This window comes from Buteo buteo, chromosome 6 (assembly GCF_964188355.1).
Source record: "Buteo buteo chromosome 6, bButBut1.hap1.1, whole genome shotgun sequence".
Classification (NCBI taxonomy): Eukaryota; Metazoa; Chordata; class Aves; order Accipitriformes; family Accipitridae; genus Buteo; species Buteo buteo.
In genome coordinates this window covers 8,366,305-8,382,196 of record NC_134176.1, presented here as the reverse complement: position 1 = coordinate 8,382,196, position 15,892 = coordinate 8,366,305, and the positions used below count along the sequence as shown (strand labels likewise).

Below are 15,892 nucleotides of genomic sequence, written 5' to 3'. Positions count from 1 at the left end.
TTGTAAGGATTACCAACCTCTCCCTGCAACCGCTGCAGCTCTTCGTATTGAGAAAGCCTAAAACCACACCTGAGCTCATGCTATTTGAAGCATTTTCCTTGGAAATTTTTGTCTTTGTTGCACAAACATTTCTTTTAGAGGAAGTGGGAGTAAGTCTGCCTTTGAATAATAATGATTACAATAACTGTAAAATGGATAATAACAGTAACCAGCTAGAACTGGCCAGGGGGATGATAATTCAGCTTTGTGACAACTTCTGAGGTTTTACAATTTATTTTCATTTTACAATGGAATGAAAACAAAACCTTCAGATATTTTGTTTTCAATTTAGGTCTTTCTTGCTGCACTGTCAGAAATAACCAGAGGGCCCTGGACCTCAAGAATTTGTCCTTCCAAGTATTTAAAAAATGCTTCAACTTTCATGAATCAGCATTTTCTCTTGGTGGGATAGTTCATCAAAAATGCTCTGGCCAGAACTTTTGCTAACCCCAAAAGTTCAAAATCATGAGTCATATCCCCCAAAACATTGTTGTTACAAATCACTTGTTTGGGGATCATGGATTGCTTCTGGAGTGTCTTCTCCTAAACATACCTTTCGCCTCCATCCTCTGAGGAGTACGTTTGTTTCCCACCCTCCTCAAATTCTTCTCTCCTATTTTCTTATGCTTTTTTTGATTCTCATGCAGCTGCTTGGCTTTTTTGACCTTCCTTAGCTTACGCACAAGAAGCAACCCTGAGATCATGCTTTTATGGTATGCTGTGGCAGGGGTTTGCCAGGAAAGAGATGGCTGCTGGATGATCTCTGCAATGGATAGTGGTCACTGCAGGGTGGTCCCACTACCGTCCTGCAAAGCCCTGTCTGGCTGCTTGTTGGTTTTCCCTCATCTTGGATGGCATTTTCCATTGGGCAGAGCTGGCATCTGTCAGAAGGCAAGAACATCTGCTCTCATGCCCTGGCCAGCTGCAGTCCTCACCAGCTCGGCAGCGCTTGAGGAAATCAGAGGAGACACACGGTAATAATTATCACTCGGTGCTTGTGGGGCAGCTGCTATGTGTGCAATGTCTGTGGTTTGGTTTTGGACCCAGCTGGCTCAGAGATGGGTCTGCAGGACCCATATCTAGTTTTGGCCAGCTCCATGTCCCATGCTACACCCAGGCATGCTTTGGAGAGACAAACCGTCTTTCTTTTTCTCTAAAATTTCAGGTGGGAAGACGCTATTCTTTGAGGAAAAAAAAGCAATGTGGAAAATAAATACTGAGAAAAGGAAATGCGGCTATTCATTCTGAAAGGTGGAGGCAACTGCAGAAAGGGGATCAAGACCTGGAAGGACTTAATGTGATGGAAGGTACAAGGTGCTCTCTAGTCAAGTGGTCTTTGTATGAATTGTCTCAGACACCTCACTATGACATACTGTGAACGCACTCAGCCAGGGACATGGTTCCCTTGTGTCCTCAGGATTTTCCACCCTGTTGGGCATAGCCTCAAAATACTGTTTTCCTTGCAAAATTGTTACAAGACTTGTTTTTAATCTCTCACATTTAAATAGGGGGCAGGGGGAAAGAAACCCAGTTGGGGGCACCATATGGAGACAACACAAGTTATTCCTGTTCCACCATTTTCTTGGCATAGATTTCCTCTGTCAAGCATTAATTCAGATTGGGGACCTCATTCTGCATTCCCACTCCCTGTTGCTTCTTCCTTCCTTAGAAGCATCAGGAGAGACTTATGGTATTGCTACAAGCAGCTTTTTACAGGAAAAGAAATAAATTGGGTAATATGAATGAATTATTTCACCATTTCAGCAGTTTCCCAGGAGGGAGACTAGAGGGAGAAAATGCACTTAACACTCTAAAATATTAAAATAACAAGAACCACAGCAACCTCACCCCTGTGGACTTGAACCAAACTGAATGGTTTAGGTAAATCCCAGCAGATCTCCAAGTGGCACACTCCATCAGAGAATATTACTATGCATGGCAAGGGAAATTCTCCATATTAATGATATCATGAACTGGCTCAGCTAATTTGGAGTTCTTCCGTAAGGCCTAGTTTCTGGCAGATTAGCTGAATATTTTTTGGAATATGAACTCCTCTTTTAATGTTAAGTTTGATCCTGTTTTCGTGGATGGTATTCCTGGAAAATTACTTTCTTAAAGCTGTATTTCACATATATTTTTTAATGAGAGATGTTACTCCCTTGTATTCCTGGAACAGGCTTAGGTATTCTGAGCAGTAACTAGAAGGCAATGAGATGAAGGGAATTGTACTTGATTTTTGAGATTTACTGGTTACATACACAGAACAAAGCAAAGCAGCACTGTTCAGTTAAAGGGTCTTTCTAAGAGCTTAAATAAGAGCATACTAATGCCCTCCTGGCTTTTGTTCATACTTTTGCTGAAAATTTTAATGACAAGTTTTCAGAGATCAAAAATGGGATTAAACTAGAAAGAAATTGCAAGCAATTCTGTAGTATCCTTTGTGTTTTCATATAGCTGAAAAGGTCTATGTGTAGTTATAACGAAACAAAAATAAAGGTCTGGCCATAACAACTGGAAAGTTAGAACATAGGAAAGGCACTGCCTGCAGGGCAAAAAATACAGTGATGCACGGTAGCAATGATGTGTATCACTAGAATAGACATCAAGGTATCAAGGTTTATCAAGAGAACAGAATGTAATCTATATGTAGATAGACCCTGAGCCCTCAGTGAAGTTTATGTGCCTTTATGGAGCCATTTGGGAATGGGATCATACAACCCAACCTTTCAATAGCAGCACTCTCGTCCAAGCTTGAATGGACAACATGAAGTCCTGGGCATTACTTCCACAAGCCATTGCTTGATATATATGTAGCATAAAATAGATGGTCTCAGGAGACATCTTCAGTGTGAAACTCACTGAGATTCCCTGGTGGAAAAGCCTCACCTTTCAAATGAAAAATCAGGTCTCTGCACTTCTGCTGCTCATGGACAGGATCTCAAGCAACGGGGCCCCCCAAATTAGAAAAAGTCTTTGACCCTACGCCTAGTTATTGGAGGAAAACCCACTGAGGTAAGCTAACCACTTCTGAGATGGAGCTGGGGAGCTTGCTCAGAATCGGAGAGTGTCTGAGACGGGGAGGGTCTGGCCTTCGAGGACAGAGCTGCTCACAGCAGCTGGACAGCTGCCCGCTCTGGAGCTGGAGCATGAGACAGTTTGTGAACTTAAAACACATTTTCCAACCTTATGAGATTTTCCTTATGGTCTGTTCTCAGCAAAGCAGCATTATTATTGTAAATAGATGCTCTTTTTGTCCCATCTCCCAGGGGATGAAAACTGTTATGTTTGAACATGTATGTTTTCCCACTCATTGCTGAAGCTGTTCTTTTCCTTAAAGTCTGCAGAAAGCCGAGCATTAGCAGATACTGTTAATATCATTACTTCAAAGCTATAGCTAGATGTCTGTGCCAGAAAGTCTTTAATAAGAGACGTGGCCTCCATCCCCTCAGAATTGCAGGGGTTGGAAAGTAGTTTTAGTGAGTCATCTCAGGCGTCCTCCTGCACTGTGGCAGGACCTTTTTGTCCAGCCCCTCTGCACGGTCCTCTTTAACTCTTTCGGATGCCGAAGTGCTGGCTCCTGTGCTCATCACTGGGACTGCTGTTTCCATGATACAATTGCATACCATCCTGAACCAGGAGTGAGGATCCTGGTGCAGCGCCATGCTGCTCTTCCCCTCCTGCTCCCAAGCCATCACCCTCCTGACTGTGCCCCCTGTGCCACTGTGCTTGGGAATATTTTTACAGCTGTCCACCTCCCTCCTTTGGGAGGATTTTTTTTTTTTTTTTCCCAGTGCTTCTCCTGTCAGTGAATGGTTTTTCCAGCCTTCTCTTCCCCTGAGGCCGGTTGGCGCATTTCATATTTATGGATACATTGCTGTGCCAGTCCCTGAGGCAGAAAGGCAACCCTGGGGCAACCCCACTGCTGGATTTGCTGGTGCACTGGACCCACGCTGAGTCTGGGGACCTGTGCTAGCTGAAATAACAAGCTTTCATGGTCTTTCACACCTTCCTCTTCCCTGGGATCCCAAATACACCACTTTGGCTATGGGAACTATCTGGGGACACCACTTACCCATCGCTTGGGATACAAGAACAATATATCTGACAGGAGACTGGCTGAGTGATCACTCTTAAAAGCAGGCTAGAAATATAATAACTTGGATTTTTTTCATTGCAAAGTTAAATAATAATTTGACAGGAGATGTCATTACTGTTTAATGACTTTGTCTGAACAGAACAATTGAAGGAAATATGTTTGCTCTTCCTCATCCCTTGCCGTTTCCATGATGTCATTAGGTCTGGCCATAACAACTGGAAAGTTAGAACATAGGAAAGGCACTGCCTGCAGGGCAAAAAATACACAGTGATGCACGGTAGCAACAATGTGTATCACCAGGATAGACATCAAGGTATCAAGGTTTATCAAGAGAACAGAAAATGAGAAGGAAGTTTCAGTGGAGGTATTTTGCACTGACTTAATCAGTAACTAAGCCATTGTAATGGTGACTTAGTAAAAACACTGTCACATCCCGCAGAAATGAAGAAGTTTGTACATGTCTAGGAATTTTGGCTGCTTTGAATTCTTTGCTAAGTTCTTGTTTTTATTTCCTACATGTGGAGCATCTGCTATTGAAAAGCATCTGCCTGGCTGTCAACATGTACCTGGTCTGGCACCACTGTAAGTGGTTTCGTCCCCTGGAGTGGATGGTTGGCCACATGTACTGAGTCAATTATTGATTTTAAGATAATTGATGTGATTGTTAGTTCAAGCTGTAGAGATTTTCCTTCAAGAGCCAGCGGCCACAGTTTCAGTTTTGGTTTCCTCAGCTGATGTCACCTCCTGCAATGTTATTCTGATTAGAAGGGGAGGGAAAGACTAAGACTGACTGTCTTGGAGTAGTGGAGAAGAAAAGGGTCATTTTGTCATTGCTTCCACTGTTAACCCCTTTTGTGCTCCGGAGGAAGCCCTCCATGTCTCTCTGCCACAGTCCATTGCTGCATAAGCAACATTTCAAAATCTGTTTTCCCATCCATATATCAGAAGAATCATTCCAAAAAGTCCCTTTCTACAGCACTGAGTACAAGAGTGCTGGATTGGGCCAAACTCACAGCTGAAGGAGTCAAGTCTTCATCTCTGATGTAGCAGTGAGCAGATTTAATATAATTTGCCATTCATCAGACCAAATTTATGTCTTTTCCTGGCCTCTAACAGAAGGTGGTATCAGCTCACATTTTATTATCTCTTGCAGAAATCTTTTTCATTAGCTTATGATAGCACTCAAGCTCCCTGATATCTGGTCCAACCTCCCTTTTTGCAAACCTTGTTAAAATTTTGTCCTCAGTAACTTCTGTACAGTGATGTTCCTTGGGCTAATCACATACCATGCAAAGAAATATATTTTTTTAAGCCACTTGACTTTCTCATCTTTCCAACCCGTTCCCTCAGGACTGTGGCTGACCTTAAAAAAACCCCATCATTCTACATCCGAATCACCAATACACATCCAAATGGTCTAACTCCTGACGAGGACATCCATTGACTGCCAATACTGGATGAAGAAATCAGTTTTCTGCAGCTTCTGGGCTGTCACTTGAGTGCTGGGTGATCAGCAAGATGCTGGCGGGTATAGGAGGGATTGGTGCAGGGTTCTTTTGTGTCTCTTTGTAGCATAAAGCTTTTGTCAGTGTAAAATCAAACCAGGAACGGCGACAGTACAAAGAGAAGCTATATAACGGAGCCAGAGGCAAAGATTGGAAGCAGCTCAGGTGCTGCAGGCTCCTCCCCAGCCACAGCTGCTTTTCAGTAGCAGCAGGGGAAAACAGGGTCTTCGTCACCACAGTGCTCCAAGCACTGCTGCAGAAGAGATCTGCCCTGAGTAAATAGGATCACAAAGCATGCACACACCTCTGTCTCCACGGGCTTCAAGTGGGTTGTGCACCCACGGGACAATAGAGGGATGTGTGTGAGGAAGCAAGATATGAGCGATAGTTATCTCAAGCCTTCACATACCGTAAAACATCTTCAGAAGGAAAAAGTCTTAAAATGCTTGGGAGCGTATATGCTGTCTGCTTCGTCTGAATGTGGAAAAACCATGGTGATTCAGGTAAAAAGCAGCTTTTCGGTATAAAGACTGTCTAGGCTTCCTGGATGTGAAAAAGCCTGAGGATCACTAGATCTTCTCTGGCTTATGTGATAGAGGGCACAGAATTAAACCTTTTGTGGGGAGCCTAAGAAGTAGTGGTTCTGTAAAATTTATCTTCAAAAAAGCCAGCCATGAAAACCTTTGAATTGCACTGGTGGGTTTCTGTTGAGTTATATATACCCTGAATGTTTTATTGAGATCCCTGGTTTATTCTGGATGATACCAGGAAGATTGGCAGAGAAGTTCTTTTAGGTCCCAAGAGGCAAAATGAACATATCTGTTCTGTGGCTGCTAGTCTAAAGAGCCAGATCTTAAAAGAGTCAATGCTTTCTTGTCTCAAGGATAAAGTTCAAATCTGTACGATCAAAATTGGACGAACATTAAAAGGAAAAAAAACCCCACTGCAAACATCCATGCAAATAAACATCACAGCTCTCTTTCAGCGCTATTTATAGCTCTTTCAGTTTAATGACCCCAAACATTGCATGAAGGGTTTCTCTAATGTGCTACCAAGACTGTTTATAGGAGACAACTGTCTCAAGAATGTGGTAGTGTGAACACTCCCACGGCAGCACCCATGCAGAAATTGCAGATCTCCTTGGGTAGTCTCTTCCTGTTTAATAAAGTTTCAATGGGGGAAAAAAACTGATGGTATGGGGTTTAAGTCATTGCTTACACGCCATGGCAAGAAGAAACCGGTCGAAAGCAGTGTGCATTGGCACTCATTTAAAAATAACTAGCACATCAAAAGTGTGGACAGATGTGCTCTTGTGCCTGTGGCTGGCGAAATTTGGGATGTTACGGCTCACGTCTGGTTTCTGCCATATCTTGGCCGGTGGTTCCTCCCCCACGGGGAGACACTGCAAGGCAAAGCTGCTCCGTGCATGGCCTGTGGAGAGTGTCAGGGTGGTCCCAGACTCCCTTGGGTGCTCCTGCCTGCCCCAGGACTGAGTGACCAGCCATGGGCAGCCCGATGATCAGCGACAGCCACTTCCAACCACTCTCTTTCATGGGAGGACATGAGGAACAGGGATTTGAATCGGTGCTGTGGCATACGGGCAGGATATAATAGATTTATGGATTTGCACAGGTACAAGCTGACTGCTCTTGGCAAGAGCAGTAGTACTGCTCCTTTTCTAACAAAAATGCCAGAACAGAAGACTCTCCTTTCCCGCCCGGCCGGCAGCGTTGGGTTCACCGCTCTGCGAGACTGCTGAGCACTCCAGCCCACTTCAGTGCAAAGGCAGACAGATCAGATTGAATCATCACTAAAGAACAAAAATGTGTCTCCTAACAGTAATTAACGGCTGTCGTCTTCTATATTGCTTTTAATTTACAGAGCTTCAGTCATGGCTGAACTATTCTGTATGCTATTCATTAGCTGATCACATGCCACTGCTAATTTTTTTCAAATGGATTCACTATTTATAAATGTTCACCAGTTTGTGCCGACACATGAGGGGAGGGAGGGACATATTTACGCCATCTACTTTATGTCTTTAGTGCAGATGCTTTGCAGTTCTGCTTTGGAGGGATTGAACTCTCTCGTTTATCAAAGATGCAACTTTGGGTCCTAAAGCTATTTGTATGAAATTCACCTACGTGCTATGCCTGAACTAGACAGTTTAAGACTCACCATCCTCTTCTCCTTAGACTTCAACCATCTAATGAGTCTTTTCACTTTTGTCTGCACAGTAGGCCAAGTTAGTAGCATGGCATTGAGGTACTGCTGCTCAGTCACTGAGGTTTTTTTACATAAAAAAAATAATTTCACTTTTAGAATGGAATAGAACAGAACAGGATAGGATAGTTCCAGTTGGAAGGGACCTACAGCGATCATTTAGTCTAACTGCCTGAGTACTTCAGGGCTGACCAAAAGTTAAAGCATATTATTAAGGGCATTGTCCAAATACCTCTTAAACACTGACCGGCTTGGGGCATTGACCACCTCTCTAGGAAGCCTGGACATAAGTTTTAGGGTGAATAAATTTCATGTGAAAAATTGCTGGTTTTTTTAGGGTTCATGAATACCAAATGGGATGCTTAGTGGCTGCCTAAGTAACAAATAACACACATGTCCCTTCTGTGTTTCACAGAGCAAGCCAGTTAATTCTGGTACTATTAAACCAACTCTGCTAGTGGCTGAATTGAATTTTTTTGTTGGTACAACCTCAGCCCTAATTAAACATTTATAACCTCACATAGCTAGATACAATACAAGTCACCCTGACTGAGAGACCTTTGCTCACGGAAAATCAGCATTTGATGTTCAAAAGACAGAATGGAACCAGCATATTAAAGCATCTACTCACTATCCAAACAGTCCCTATTGTTACAGTTATTGCCAGTTATATCCTGTTTGTCACTGGGATAGCACTTTGGTTCGCCTGCTGTAGAAATAGCCGTTTACCTCGTGGCTAAAGCCTTTCAGTGTGGGACTTGGAAATTCACCAAAGGTAGGGAAACCTACTCAGAGCTCTGGCCTCCAGCAAAACCTCTTCAAAATGCCTTGAGAAATTACCAGACTCATAAACTTCCACACATCCAACAAAAGAAACCATTTTTGTATCCAAGTAACCAATTTGCCTTCCCCATCTCCCTGGCATTGCCTCTGACCCTAGTCTACATCCATCACATCCCAACCCTGGCAACAGGCCCCAAACAAATTCATTTTTGTGGACTGTGGGTGAAATTTGTGGCAGAATTTTACTAGTGCGGAGCTAATAACTGGTTTGGACTTTTGTACAGTGCAGTTCCATACACGGTGAAACACCAACAGCCTTTTGTCCCAGGCATCGCCGTATCTGAGTTGTAAACGCTGTGTAAGTTATCTGCAGAAAGCCTGTTCCTTCCTTGGGTGAAATCCATCTGCTGCCTTTGATTTTCTTAGAGGCAGGTTGGGCCCAAATTTCACAAAGTGGTTTCAAGCCCCTTCACGTGAAAGGCACTGAGTAAGTACGGTACAGATCTAATAGCATTGGAGCTCAGCCCTTTGAAACGTTGGTTGCTTCCTCTGGGCCACCCTTGTCTGTACGTTCACCTGCTTCACCCGTGCCATGAAAACATGCCTGGGGAAGGAAATAAAAAGATGCAACGCAGCAGGGCAAGTAAACGCAGCTGGTGCTGTGGGGCCGTGAACGGTTAACGCCTTGGCCACGGCAATGGTGCATCTGGAGCTTTTCCCAACGCTGGGCTGGAGAGTATCACTGTCTCTCCCGAGTCGCTGGAGCTGCGGCAGTGAGAAACTGCTCTGAGATCACCACCCCCTTTTTCCATTAGAAAGAAGGAAATTGGTAAATGCCCTGGGACTCACAACTGCTGGTAATAACGCCTGGGTGAAAAACCTTCAATGGAAAGTGCAGCTTTGCAAAAATCTGCAGCAATTAATTGCTTTTGAGCATTTCCAGCACAGAACTGAATCAAATGGTTTCAGCTTGTTTGGGAAAGTTGAAACAGTTGGTTTTGGCAGGGGCGAGGGCAGGGGCAGGCAAACCAGTTCCCTGGGGTAAATTCAAATGTGATTTTTCCAGAGCCTCAACCACTCTGCAGGATCTGCCCATGTGTGAAGCCTCCCTGTGTGCCATGGTGCCTGTGGTATCGCCATGCCCACGGCACCGCTATGCCCACGGTACCGCCGTGCCACCTCTCCTCTTGACCGTGGGCTGCCACGTAGAAAGCTGTGGAAGGGGCTGCTGCAATAGGATACCCTAAAGGCTGTAAGCTCAGGGGTAAGGTTGCCCCCGGCGAGCTCTTTTCTCTCTCAATACCCACAGTATTTTAAATAGGTTATGTTATACTTTATGCCATGTAATATTTTTATGTTTTATGAGTGGGATTTTTTCCAGCACTCTGCTCCAGAAGTCATTTCCACTGCTCAATTCTCTGTGCAGTTTTGTAGTGAAATTGGTTTAATAAATGATGGGATTTCTCAAAAACTGAAATTCCGTTTTTGATCAATGCTGGTTTTGACCACTGCTGCTGGACAGGGTTTGGTCTCAGAATAGCATGTTAATATACAGAGTTATTTTTTCCCTTATCTTTCTGAACTTTCTCATTGAAAACATTTTTAGTTTATATTTATGTACTGTAATAGTTAAGAAGGCAAATAAGACTAGCTGGAGATATTTTAGCAGTCTAAATTTTCAAACCCTGAAAACACAGCTTGATTTAAAAGTGCATGCATACTGCTTTTACCTGGCACCCTAAGGAAATAAAGATTACGCAGCGACACTCTTCATCTTCCTGTCCCCTTCTCAGCTCTCCTCTCCCTCAGTAACTTTTGAACCCACCAGCAATTTCTACCGCTTCTGACAGAGAGGAAACAAAATCAAAGCACGTCCCTGAGAGTCACCCGTGGCTGGCTAGGGAAGAGAAACTCGGAGTGGTGCCCCCACCGGGTGCCAGCCTGCCCGGCTGGCATCAGCGCCTATATGCGTGCACACACGTGTGCACCCACACTCACACCAAAACCACCCAGCCTGCAGGACAATGCGTACGTGGTCTGGTATCGGCTACGGTATGAGTTTTTCCATATGCAGAGGTATTAGCAGGGCATGGGAGACAGTGAAGGACAGGGGCGTATTGCTGGGAAGCAAAGCTGTAAGGGACAAGCAGAGCTCAGCTTATCATGGGAAAGTGGGTGCTGTTGCAATATAAGACATAAATTCGTGCAGCCAGGCTTCCTTAGGGTTTTTGGCTCATGAAAGTACTTATTTCCACCAGGCAATGTTCTTATATCTTGTCTGGGTAAAGGTTTTTTTCTAAAATAGTCATTTCATCTATCTGGTGGGAAGGGTAGAGGAAAGAGAGCGTTGCTTGCATTAGAAGTGACGCTGCCCACTCTTGTGGAGGAAAAGGTCTTCACATTTCCATGGATCAGATTCTGCAATTACACAGCTTTCTTGTTTGGCCAGTTCATCTGCTAAACCTGACATGAAGCCAGAATGAAAACAGAGATTTTCCCATTACAGAATACCAAATCTATGATAAGCCACGCCATGAAAATTCAGTTTTTAAGGAGGTGGGGAGAGAATGAGGGAAACTCCAACTGCTGCTGCACGATAAGCAATGAGCTTTGCAGTGCTTCTAGAATCTGTTTTTCAGGGATCTCATAAACAACAATAACTGTAAGCCAAAGGAGCAGCAAGAGGAGAAAACCAGCAGAATTTGGGATAGGAAAATTTAAACAGAAGTTTGATCAACAGTTTTAGCCTATCAGACCATCTGCGTGATAACTTTGGGAACAGCTGGGTAAAATAAGTAACTGCTACAGAAAGAGGCCTGTGAATATTGCACTTAATCTGTGGGTCTGTTTTGCACAGCGATGCAGTGAACATCATCGATGGTCTTCATTATGTTCGTATTTTTTTCTTATACTACAAATTCCCTCATTATAAAGTACTCAAACCAGTCACCACTTCTGCTTTCCCTACCATCAAGTTATAGTATTAAAATGTATTTATAGATGGAGTAACAAATGTCTCTGAAAGGAGCATTACATTCTGACAGCACTGAAAGAGACTATGCTGGTTTTCTCAAAGATTACTCCTTAAATAGGATATAAATATTGTAATTTATGCATCATTTGCCGTGAGGTACAAGATCACCAATAGCATATATTTTTATGTATATTTATATATATAGTCTTCATCATAACTGCAGCCTGTGAAGTTCAGAACATCAGAATTTCAAAAACAAAGCAAAAATACAAATTGATGGAGGCTGAATTATATTTGTTGTCCCCAAAAGCCCGTGCATTAAATTGCATCCCTAATGCTGCTTATTTGCCAAAACCAAAATAAAAATGAGAAGCAGGCAAATAAGTTCTCTGAATAAATCCTGCATTGCCCCAATTGTATGAGCTGCCACCTAAGCTGCCTGGCTACCATCCAGGCCCAAATCACACTCCCGGACAAGAAGTAACCCATGCGTCCCCTTTGAACCGTCCTCTCCTCTCCTTGAGCTGCCTTTACCTCCCTCCTGGCTCTCGTGGAGCTCTCAATTAAATTTCTTTTAAAGCACTTTCTTACCTGCATAGTGGTCAAAAACAGTGGGGACATACTCCTCTGGGAAGGCATCATTGGCATAACTCATCAGCAAACAGGTTTTCCCAACTGCACCATCCCCAACCACCACGCATTTTAACATCTTCTTCGTGTTATTGCTGCTCCCGTCAGTGCAGTTGTCATCTTCTGCCTTGCAGTTCATTCTTGCTGCTGCCGCCGCTGCCGCTGCTCTTGCTGCTCCCAGGACTTCCAAGTGCACATGAAGGAAAAATGAAGTGCGATTGTATTGACTTTTCCTGAGTTTGGGGGGGGGGGGGGGGGGGGCAGCAAATCTCAAACTCAGGAAATCATACTAATGTTTCCAGGCTGTCACAGCCGCTTCTAACAATTACCAGATCAGTCAAGAGAATCATCGAGGTGAATAAATTAAATATATAGAGAAGAATATCATAAAAAAGCGATCTGTCCTTTCTCGTTCGTCCGAGTCAGGAAATCTTCATCCTGCCCCGGAGTTCTCACTATTTATTGCGACTTAAAAAATATCAGCAGCCTGCAGCTTTGATTCGTGTCTCCCTTCCTCCAGCTTGGCCACAGGAATCAGGGATTCCTGTTAAATCCACTCCATTTTCCATTTCATTTCTAACATGGAGGAGAGCCTGGAGGTTTTTAATGGAGTTTTTCCTTTCTTTCTCCAGCTTGCTGTGTGTCAGGAAATCATGGGTTTCCTGCTGAATTCCATATTAGGATCAGTGGGCTTGTGAAGGGCTGCAAACAATGGGAGCTCTGTGTGTATTTGTACTTTGGAGGAACTCTGCCAGGACATGGAGAAAGAAAAACACTAGAGGTCTCTCTGCAGAACGAAGTTTTTAGGCGTCCTGCTCCATCCTGCGCTCCAGCTGCTCTCGGGGCTGCCGGCACCCAGAGGGGCGAGTTGGATTTCGGCGAGGCTGGGAAAGATGCGGGCGTTGGACCGACGTGGCCAGGCGGGGTACGGGGAGGCTGCGAGCTGTGCCCCTGTCTCAGGGTTGTCTCTTGTTCCCAGGAGTGATCTCCTCTGATCTCGGGATAGGTGTTTTCTTCCATTTCGGAGGGGAAAGGGGGGGAGGTGGAAAGGCAGACGGGAGCTGTAGTGGGTAGGTAGAGTTTAATGTCAACTGTCTGTGGCTATAGCTCTTTAAACTTTGTTAGACAGAATAAATAATTGATTTTTCAATTCAGGCACTCGGTTTCTCTTGCACTTCCCCTCATCCACCCAGAAAAAGAAAAAGAGGGAGTTTTTCCCCTCCTAGTGTAAATATGTAAACACAGACAGAGAGAAAGAAGTGGAATTAAGAGTTACAGGAATTAAAAAAATTAAAAAAAAATAAAAACACTGCATAGCAGTCTGTGGAAAACCAGCTTTGAAATATATGATTCCTGCCTCCTTGTCTGTTTTGTTCCGGTGTTTCACGTGCCTCCTAAGTCTTCTCTCCATTTAAATATATAACAGTCTATATGCACACAAAGGGCCAAACTCCCTGCTCCTTCCACAGGAAAGATTTTGCAATTTCCAGCAGAAACAAGCCAGACATTAACATTAACCCCAATACAACAGCCCAGCACATCCTGCTCACTGCATTTCCCTTCCACAAGACTCAAAGGCTTTGAAAAGGGGAAACAACCCCCAGCTGGGACTCCACAGGGAAACACATCGGTGCTAAATGCCTCCCCCACCTTGCTCATGCCTGGGTAGAAAGAAATGCCCAAAAGCACACACAGACTTAGAGCAACACACACCTGGGAGTGTGAAGACCAACACAACCTTAGAAAGAAACTGTCTTAGCCCCAAACTGCATCAGTAAAGAGAAACACAACCTTAGTAATGAACGTCCTTAGCCCCAGGTTGCAGTGTCTTTCAATTTTTGCAGTGAAGGGGCTCGGGAGGGTCTTGGTCATTCAGTAATTTGTGCACCATGCCCCATGTTCTCTGTCTTCTTCATGTCCTCCTCCTTGCTGAGAACAGGGATCTTAAGCAGGCAGTGTTTGTTAGGCCCAGTATCACACCCACTGTCAAAGGGCATCCCTAAAGGGTTTCCCACAGGTAGGAGTTCAGGTGGCATCCTCTTAGCTTCAGAACTACAGCCCCAGGCTGAGGTTTCTCCAAGAAAACTTGTGAGCTCTGGGCACCTAAATGCCTGTTCTCCAAGCATTTACTCTGCTGATCACTTCCACCATCAGCAGCACAGCTGGGTCATCCTGAGGGGCATCAAGTGTTACGGGGATTTATTCTTTAAGCTCCTTTCCAGTTGTAATCGAGGTCAAACTCCAAGCCTGTGCCTCTATTTAGCTATTATGTAGCTGAGTAGGTACCAGCACACTGATACCCTCTCTGCCTTTGCTTACCAACCTAGTGACCTTGTTGGGTAAATTTGCCAAATATATGAGTAAGTGCATGCTGTTGCAAGGTAACTGAAGAGCCTGAGGAAGCAAAGAATTCCAATAATTCATGGTTCAATTCTCCATTACCTCTATCAGACAAAAGCAACAGCTATCTTGTTTCCCATTTTACACAGGCATAATCCATCTCCAAGCTTTTTCAACATCCAACATACAGTAGTTAAGGCAAGCTTTAATGCTACTTAGCCCAGATTTAGGCCTACAACAAAATCTCCATGGCTTATTCCTTCATGCTCAGCAGGACTGTATCACTTCAACCATAACGCTGGGCAGGCTCAGCAGGACTGTGCCCACCTCCATTTTTTGGCAAGAGGTTAAACAATGAAATTCCCTTGCTGTTTCTCTGGAGGCTTTAACATACATTTTCCTCTCCACCTTTCTTTAAAGGGTCTTTGAAAATTACTTAAAGGGGATAGCTTTTGTGATACTCAAAATATCAAGGGGCTGAACTGGAGGGTCTTTGCAAACCCTACCAATTCTAAGCTCTGATGTATGGGAAGCTTTGTAGGGAACCAGTTTTCATTAAGATGCATTAATAAAAGAACTTACATCCCTTAGCATGCATAATGGAAGTGCAGCCACACTGTTAGAGCCTATCTAATGGCTTGTGTGGAAGAGGCCAACAGGATGAGTTTATCTTGAAGGTGAGGAAGGCTGACATCTTGCCTGTACAACTCAAATTCAGTGCTACATTTTTGCTTTACCTATATAGATCATACATGCAGCTTTAGAGGAGTTATGATAAAGTTATAACACCTGTATCTGGACTAAAAACATATGTTTTCTTTAATTTCGTTACTTAACCTGGTTTGGCATCATTCAGATCAGCTGGACCAAAATATCTTAAGAGCTGGTTTAATTGCAACAAAGTATAATCACATTGTTTTACACTTTTCTCTCATGAGGTTGAGACATTATCCCCTCTGCTACTCTGCAGTTGTATCTTTTACTTGCAAAATTGGCCCGGAATCTGCTGTGTGAATTAACAGTCAGTCCTGTCGTCTAGCAGTCTAGCAAAGTTTGAGGCAATCCTGTTACATTTTACAAAAGATTTCTTAACCTGCAAATTGCAAGTGACAATGCTTGAAGTTAAGCTGACCCTTCTGCGGTTGCTGTGCAAGTTTCAGCTCCCCTAAGACTACTTAGGGGACTTCTGCAGAACAGAGCTGCCTGTGAGCCCCAGCATGGAAGTCACAGGGTTATTGGTAATTATTAGCAAAGCTCAGAAGGTCTGGTGATGTAATCTGGATCCAGGGCTTTTTTGCTCTT

At 43.9% G+C, this 15,892-nt stretch overlaps 1 protein-coding gene across 2 annotated transcripts in view; it reads right to left on the bottom strand.

The window, feature by feature from the left end:
• RHOJ (ras homolog family member J) overlaps positions 1–12,941 on the bottom strand; it is a 61,970-nt gene extending 49,029 nt beyond the window's left edge. For both annotated transcript variants that reach the window (XR_012650625.1, XM_075029627.1), the window contains exon 1: positions 12,212–12,941. Coding sequence is in view for 1 of the 2 variants with exons in the window: in XM_075029627.1 (XP_074885728.1) it covers positions 12,212–12,389 (178 nt within the window). In the remaining variant the exon portion in view is untranslated. The remainder of the gene's footprint in view (positions 1–12,211) is intronic.
• Between the last annotated feature and the right edge of the window lie 2,951 nt (positions 12,942–15,892).